Consider the following 8,780-nt stretch of genomic DNA (forward strand, 5'->3'; position numbering starts at 1 on the left):
GTGAATTTAAATCACTCGTGAAAACGGGGTAGAACGAAACTCAGTCAACTCACAGTCTAAGAAACTGTACATGTGTGTGTGTAATTTTGTGTGTTTTAGTTTAGTTTTATGTAATCTAGGATAGCCAATAAAATTCACGTTTCATTTATAAATAATCAATTGTCTGGTGTCATATAATTTCAAGGTTAAAACTGTTGCCAAAGATTCCTTGCTTGCTGCCTAGCTCGTAGCTTACTCATAATAATTACCTCTCTCTAAGAGCTGACAAATGATCATAATTGTGTTAACCCATGGCCAGGGAGAACATAAAATACATATTCAATTGGTAATATACACTGACATTAACTTCTCGCTGGCCGAGTAGCTGATAGAGTGTAAACTATCAAATTTAGAATCAATTCGAATCAGGTTGAATTAGGCTCTTCAGATCCTAGTCCTCTAAAACCTGAATTAATAATAATTAATTCCCTTACAACTGAGTTAATTTCTTACAGTATGGTGGAGAATGCGGGCAAGATTTGACTGAAAAATTAATGACCCAAGATAAATATTATGAATTTTGTCTATTTTTATCCGGAAAAATAGATAAAAGACAAAAGAAACTGAATTTGTTGTGTTATTTGGTTATGTTATTTTAGCACGGAAGAGCGTGTTGTTTGATTATGAAACTTGAGTTGTTCTTTAAAGAATTGAACTGCAGAAAAACGTTTTAATTTGTCCAACGAGACAAAATAAGTCGTGTCAGAGCGCACAAGGAAGAAACGGGCGTTTTCCCCATTTACTTTCTGTAAAAGGCCTTCATAGTTCGATTTGTTGGTGCGTGTTCCATCTCCAAATGAGTCTATGATAAATAAATCTCCCGGCTTCAGACCATTAAACTAGCTAATTAATGCTCTTGCCATTTAATTCACAAAAAAAAAAAACTAGTGAACTTGAAAACGCGGTGCTCAGAGAGATTGTCCGAACGATATTTACTTTGGGAGAATTATGAAAGCTTGATCAAGTGAAATGTGGTTAAATCCACGTGTGTTTTGTCTGTAGAAATAGACATGTGCTGATATCCGCCGAAGATATCGTTGACAGTTATTGAATTAATGGCAGTAAAGCTGTACATTAATTTATCTCACTCTAACGAGTGAGTGTTACACAGCACTGTAAGATAAAATTCTAAATAGTGTTTTCTGGTTTTTCAGTGTGGAATGCGCCGTCATTCCCTCTTGAAGGGCGTAAACTGTGTATAACCAGCAACTGTGTGTGATCGCAGGACAGTAACCATAGTAACAGCCGTAACCCGGAAGTTCGGAGAAACCTTTTCCGGAAGGAACTTCCAGCGCCATTTTGAGCTGTTTGTAAACAGAGAGTCAAGCTAAGCTATTAGCATGGAAGGCTAGTGGTTAGCACGTAGCATTTTGTGGTCAAAGGCAAAGAGTTTTGCAGTGTTTGAGGTGACTATCAGTCACATCTGATTTCTTTCCCTATTTCACACTGATCTCATCCTACCTCTCTCTCTCCTCTTCTCCTCCCATTGAAAAGAACAGACAGATGCAAACTTTATAAACCTTATTGCAACGTGATTTTAACCAAAAACGTCAGATTAGCAATCTCACAAGTGGTTATAATCACATTGGTTAAAAAGGGTTGGCTTCTCCCCTTCAGCGTGTTACTATCTCAGTAAACTGCTACCGGTGTGTTGTTATTAACAATTAATCCTGGCTAGTCTAGGCCGTCTTACTTTAATGCTACGTTGTGATTAATTCAGCTATAACGGCCCTTATGATTTTATCATAAGTAAATATTATCAATTTGCTATACGTAAGGATTTGAAATTGTGAAGTACATTTAATAATTAATTACAGATTTGGAATTGACATTTCAGTTCATAAATTAATTACAGATTTGAAATTTTAATTTCATGTCATAAATTAATTTCAGTTCCTGCTTCCACATGGCAACTGTTTACTGATTAAATTTGATTGTAGGCGCTATTATAGTTTAAAGACAACAACATTAGAAGTTTAAGCTTTAAGGATAACAAGTTACTAATACTGATTTCACAATTAATTACGTATTTGGAATTTTAATTTCATTTAATAATTAATTACGGGTCCTGTTTCCATATTGCCACAATATTTGCTGATCAGTCAGCTATAATTGCGTTGCTAATTTTAATAACAAACATCATAAAATTTTTAATCCTTAACCATCAATAAGGCAATACCATTTTTATTTCAGGGCTATCATTAGGGTTTGAGTCATCCTGCTTCAAGATATAAATTGATTAATAGTAATTTTAATTACTCTCATCAATTTTAATGATAACATCTTTAAATTTTAACCAGGAAATACCATTGCTAACCCTAAATTCTAATTTAATTAGCAAATTGGCCTTCTTTTCCTCTCCCTTTCAGTTATTTAATTCATTTAATACATTGGAAGAGCAAAACTTTTCTCTCTCTTTTTCTGCCTCTCTCTCTCAGCTGTTTCCTTTTGAGTTGACGACTGCGGTTGTTTGGCTGGGATGTCGCCTGTGGAAATCACAGAGCAGGGAATTTTGAGAAATTGAACAGGTATTTTGTGAAACTTGAGAACGCCGTTTCAAAATTGTCTTCCATTTACCTTTCACTTGCTTAAGAAACCCTACCTAGCTAAGAAGACTGACAGGCGCCCGCCAAACTTTGAACAAGCATCCAGGAACGAAAAATTGGTGAATGGTGTTAATCGTAACAGCTAAAAACCCAATACTGTCATTTTTATTGTTTTTCCTTCACATGGAGGAATGTTAATAACAATCACAGTCCTGTGGTTTGTGGTAGTAAGAAATCCCCATTCCCAAACGCCGGTTTAGAAGCATCCTTCTAAATCAAACTTAACCAAAAGGAAAAAGAGAAGAAAATGCAATTATCCTCATTCTGCCACCAGAAAAGGGTATTTTGTTGTTTTATCTTTCCCTCTCATCTTACCATTAACTTTCTTTCTTTTCAAGAAAAAAAAAAAACTTTTCTCTTACAGGAAAATTGGAAGCAGCCAATTACTATCCTGTCCACTGCTCAGTGTTGTTCTTTTCTTTTCCTTTCATCCCTCCGTTCTCTAGCTGTGCTACCTGTGTGCTTACTAATTTTCCCCACAGAGACTACAAATTCGGAGCACGCCCACCAGAGAATCACAGTAACCGAGAACTACACTCACCTGTCCCTTACACACTCACTGTCAAACCACAAGTGACGTTGCACACTTACACCTCTGTTTTGCCTTGTTTGTTTTGTTTTGTTTGTTTCCTCTTCTTCAAGGTCAGTGTCAAACTAGATTCTAAGATCTCCCTCACCACGCCAAAACATGTCTCACACAACAGACCCTGTTGGCCACTGGGAAGACCTCGAAACCTGGCTAAGTGTTGCAACAGACAGCCTCCTACCTAAGGCTGCTGAAACACTGAGGCATCAGACACAAGACCAGCTGGATGACAACATAGCAAACCTCATGAAACAAGACCCAAGTCAGAGCTACAGTCACAAAGAATTAGCAAAGATCACCGGCTCCTTAAGCCACACACTCATCGCCACCCTCAAGCTGAGTGACAGGCACGCCGCCCATCTCCAGCAGGAGCTAACACGCGCACAACGACGCGTCAAGCAGCTAGAACTGGAGGCTCAGGAACGACAGGAAGGGCATGAGGAAGTGGAACAAGGCGCCGAGGAGGAGATCACTAGGCTAAAAGAAACCCTAGCAACCGCTATCCAAGAAATGGAACGAGGCAAGGCTGACCACGCTGATCTCTCCAGCAAGCTGCAATATGCCGAACAGCTCCTGGAAAAGGCAAAGGCCGACTTCAGAGACAAGAACAGCCGAATTAAAGCCCTTGAAGCTCACCTGGATGAGTCAAAAAACGAGATCAGTCGCTTAACACTACAGTTGGACTACATCAAAGAGAAGTCCGACAACATCAGAGAGGAACTCAGACATGCCTACGAGCTGCGCCCTGAGCTTACAAGGACCCGACGAGCACCAGTCTCTCCCCTGCCTAGCAGGACTGGGTCACCTGTTCCTCGACTGACACATGAGCAAAAGGGGGAGGGGGCAGTGCTGAAACATTCACCGACTCCCTCTGAAGAACCTTACCTCACGACAAAGCTAAGAGAACTTGCTCCAGCCAGCCACAGAGCATTGCATGGCTTGGACCTCAAAGATCTCGACAAGCTCGCCAGAAACATTGGCAAATTCACCCCAAGTGTGCCAGGTAGCCAGGATGTCCAAGCTTATCTGCAAGACGTCGATTTCCATCTTGAAATGAGGCTCAATGTCACGGACAAAGATAGACTCTATTTGCTCCGAACAACAGCCAGCCCTGACGTACGCAGTTTCCTGGACAGGCAGCCTGCTCACACAAAGGCTGACTACCACCTCCTCCGAGAGGCCCTCATTAAAGAATTTGCCGACCCTGAGTCAGAACAAGGACTAGTGGCTGCCCTGAAGACGAGACAAGGACGTCATGAATCTCCTCAAGCCTACTACAGCCGACTCAGACGAGCATACTTCGGAACTCACAACGAACCGAACATGGAAGAGGATCTAAACTTCAAAACTCTCTTCCTGAGAAACCTCCATCCCGGAGTAAGCCACCATCTGGGCGTTCTCGCATGTCCTCGGACAATGAATGCTCAACAGTTGCGTGACTTGGCACAGAAAGCCTACGGCAAACAAAAGATGGCCTCAGAAAAGGGCGCCAAAACCCCAACAGTTCATGACTTCAACACTCAAAGTCAAGGTCTGGCTCTAGAGGGCGCCCAACATCAAGACCATGCCAAGCCACCACACAAAGAGTGGAACACACCCTCGCTTAACAGAGAACGAGACTCCCATGCTGGTACCCGACCTAAACAGAGGAACAACCGCTGGGATGGACCGCGTGGACGACAACAGTCACCTGGACGTCACTGGGAAAAATCTTGGGACCAATCCAGACCTCGTGAGAATCAATGGAACAGATCGTGGAATCAGCCAAACTCGTTCGGAAACTCAAGAGGAAAAGGCTCATGGGAATCCAACGGAACCTCCAAGGGAAAACGACAGACACACCCTGGAGCACCCAGTCCAAGGAATCAACGAAGAAACTCGCAAAGATTCCAAGCTGACCAAGCTCAAACTGAATCCACACAAGAACAAAACACATCACCGTGTTTCGACTCACAAGAGCTAATGAAAATGATGATGAAAGAGTTCTTCCACCAAAAGGAGGAGGACCGGAAGTGGGAAAAGAAAGAGAAACCAGAGTCAGCCTGACTAGCAGTCAGAAGAGAAGGCAGCGACCAGCTGACCCAACCAGCCACAAAGAACAGCACTCCTCAGAGAACAGTAACCTCTATAACTTCAGACGGACAAGAAATCCTACCTGAACAACCCGCAAAACAGTCAGAAACTGACCCAACACCTGATGCGTCAGATCACAGCAGCGTCCGACAAACACCTGCTGACGAAACCACTCAAGTTCCTGAAAGTGCTGTCTTGGTCATCTGCCACTCCTCCGACGAACACCAGATCAGTCCTGACATCCTACCTGTCTCATCCCAAACTCCAGTCCCTCAACTACTGGGCGACCTCATTGAGAAAGGTATAGCACGAAAGTTTTACCTCTCCATCATCATCGAACGCCACATCAAAGTCGAAGCCCTTCTGGACACGGGAGCCCACATCCCCCTACTGTCACCTGAACTCCTTGAAGAAGTCCAAGAAAGAACAAAGAGGTCTAATAGCACCCTCAAACTTCAAAGGTGCGAGCTGAACCTTCAAGCGTATTCCCACACGGGCCTACAACTAAACCACATGGCCCCAATTCACCTAACTGTGGGACCAATGGACCTTGTTCACCCAGTATACATCTCACCACTCAACACGTATCCACTCCTCATTGGAAAAGACCTGCTTAATCGCTTTGAACCCTTAATTGACTTCAAGCAACTAAAGATATGGACGCAAGTCCGTGAGCCTCTACCCTGCCAGTCAGTAGACCCCAACGAGTCGCAGTGTCAAACCACAGACACCACCGCCAACTCACTGACTGATGATGCAATGTCAAAGCCAGGGCCAGGGCCAAGCTCAATTCCAAGCAGCAAGAACCTGGACCCTTTCCTCTGCTCATTGCAGGCGCCTGACTCAGACTCAGGCCTCCTTCGAATCATGACTGCCATAAATGTCCACGACACCTCAGTGTCCGACGCGGCATTAACCCTGTGGGCGGAGAACTCAGCTATCAGCCTGAAGCTATTCAGAGCATTAAATCAAGGACAGCCGAGCCTCCCACATGTCTCAAGACACAGCCGCTTCCCTCTCAGTCCCTGGTCAACAACCATGGCTACCTCCAAGATCATCTGCGCTGTGGATATACGATGGAACAACAGACACCTGAGTCACTACTTCCTCGTTGTCCCCAACCTACCTCATGACATCTGCATTGGAGCAGACATCATGGTCCGGCTCAATGCCTGTGTGGACATCGTGAACGACGTCATATGGGCTCCCCTGTCACACCAACTGACCACGGCAGTCAACCTCAAGAACCTTCGATCTGGTCAAACAATGCCAGACGCATGTGCCATGATCAGTGAGCAAGAAGCTGCAATACCTGCCTACAGCAAGAGTGTCAGCGTCCGCCTCAACATGCGACCTGGCCACTCTCTCGACAGTAAGCTAGGCTTCTTCCAACCTTCCAGGACCTGCCTAAGACTAGGACTGACCTTGGAAGCCACACCTCTCATTGAAGTGACATCTCGTGCTGTGTACATACTGTTCAACAACTGTACGGCCAAAGACATCAACATTCCCAAAGCCAGTCACCTGGGATGGCTCATTAACCAGACGTTCCATGACTTTGAGCTAACGGTGCCGGTCATAGGCCACATACCAGTACCACTACTGTCAGATGAATATGATGACACAGTAACGTTCACGAGACCCAATGGAACCATTGCCATCACTTCTATTCTGCCAGTGCCCAGAGAAAGCGTCTGCCGATCAGAAATCACAGACGACACTCACCTTGCAGTCTACGCTGTCTCAACACAGCTCGCAACAGAATCACCTGCACAGGTGACCATCAAGGCACAGAGCCCCTCAAATGACTTAACCATGGAGGAACCCTACATCGGGTTCGCCGCACAAATCCAACAGATCCTGAGTGAGGCGGATGCCCTCCACAAGGAAGCGGACCGCCAAGGACTCAAAGAAGTTCTGTACAAGTACAAGGACTCCTTCGCAAAGGACTCCCTGGACTGTGGACTGACCAACATCCACAGTGTGCGCATCCCGACAAGCCCAAATGCACCACCCACATTTGTGCGACAGTACAAGATTCCAATAGCGTCATATGAGCCAGTGCAAGAAATTGTTGACTCCATGCTGGAAAAGGGGGTCATCCGGCCCTGTAACAGCACATACTCTGCTCCGATATGGCCAGTCATGAAACCCAACGGCAAATGGCGGCCCACGATCGACTACCGCAAGTTGAACCAGCAAGTACCCTTGTCACGATGGCCAATGACCCAGTTGGACCAAGAGATTCCCAAAATCAGAGGCTCAACGATCCTTTCCACAATGGACGTCGCCTCTGGATTTTGGACGATCCCTGTCCACCCTGATGACCAACACAAGTTGGCATTCACCTTTGCCAATCGACAATACACCTTCACACGGTGTCCCTTTGGCTATGCCAACTCACCAGCTGAATTCAACATCTTCCTAAACAAAGCATGCCCTGATGCCAGAACCAGAGGCAACCTCGTTTACGTGGATGATGTGCTGTTGAAAAGCTCAAATGTGACAGACCACCTCAAAGAAATCGATCACGTCCTGAACCAGCTGACAACAGCAGGAGCAAAGATCGCCCTCCACAAAGGACAATGGTGCAAAACCAAAGTAAAATACGTCGGTCTGCTAATTGGACGGGACGGTATTGAACCACAGTCCAGTCGCACCCAAGCAATCCAAAACATAAAGACACCCACTAACATTTCCGAGCTACGAAGCTTTCTGGGAGTGTGCAATTACTCACGACAGTTCATTGAAAACTACGCTGACATCGCACGACCACTAACCTCCCTCCTGAGAAAGGACGAACCCTTCAACTGGTCTGAAGCCCAAGACAAGGCTATGAGCGAGCTCAAGCAACGTCTGTGCGCTGCACAATGCCTGGCCTACCCAGACCCAGGAAAAGAGTTCTATCTGGACGCTGGATTCTCCAATCACTGCCTCAGTGCAGGCCTGTACCAGCTCCATGACAAAGACAAGCGAGTGGTCGCTTATGCCAGTAAAACACTGCTTCCCCCAGAATGCAAATACTCAGATTGCGAAAAAGCTTTGCTTTGCACTGTGTGGGCCATCCAGCGTTTCTCCAACTACATTGGAGCTCAGAAGGTTATCATTGAAACCTGTCACCAGCCAGTAACCTTCCTCAACAGCCGACGAATCAGGGATGGCGTGGTAACCAACGCACGCATAGCTACTTGGCTAATGACGCTCCAAGGACGAGACGTCGAAGCAAGATATGCCCAAAACCACAGATCATATCTAGGAAACGGGCTAGCAGCCTGCCAGAACTGTTCAACGGACACGCTGCACACAGCAGCAGAACCCAAAGAACCGTTACCGCCACAACTGACAAACCACAGGTACTTCGAGGAGAATGTGTGTGAAGGAATGCCCACAGCATATGTCGATGGCTGCTCCTACAATCAACAGGGCAACTTGAAAGCTGGAGCGGGAGTAGTCTGGCTAAACAATGACCCTTGCCC

At 45.4% G+C, this 8,780-nt stretch overlaps 1 protein-coding gene across 1 annotated transcript; it reads left to right on the forward strand.

Moving 5' to 3' along the window:
• Positions 1-3,311: 3,311 nt before the first annotated feature.
• Positions 3,312-5,331, forward strand: LOC107596222 (uncharacterized). The gene is made up of 2 exons (XM_016286898.1): positions 3,312-3,968; positions 4,047-5,331. Exons 1-2 carry the CDS (start codon positions 3,334-3,336, stop codon positions 5,275-5,277), a joined length of 1,866 nt encoding a protein of 621 aa, XP_016142384.1. The 5' UTR covers positions 3,312-3,333; the 3' UTR covers positions 5,278-5,331.
• Positions 5,332-8,780: the final 3,449 nt, after the last annotated feature.

Source organism: Sinocyclocheilus grahami, unplaced genomic scaffold (assembly GCF_001515645.1).
Source record: "Sinocyclocheilus grahami isolate Dianchi unplaced genomic scaffold, SAMN03320097.WGS_v1.1 scaffold216.1, whole genome shotgun sequence".
Classification (NCBI taxonomy): Eukaryota; Metazoa; Chordata; class Actinopteri; order Cypriniformes; family Cyprinidae; genus Sinocyclocheilus; species Sinocyclocheilus grahami.

Excerpts from the sequence above, each read along its gene's own strand:
- LOC107596222 (XM_016286898.1), top strand. The coding sequence starts at position 3,334 with ATGTCTCACACAACAGACCCTGTTGGCCACTGGGAAGACCTCGAAACC. Across the intron at positions 3,969-4,046 it reads GAACTCAGACATGCCTACGA|ACTGACACATGAGCAAAAGG; the intron begins GCTGCGCCCTGA and ends ACCTGTTCCTCG.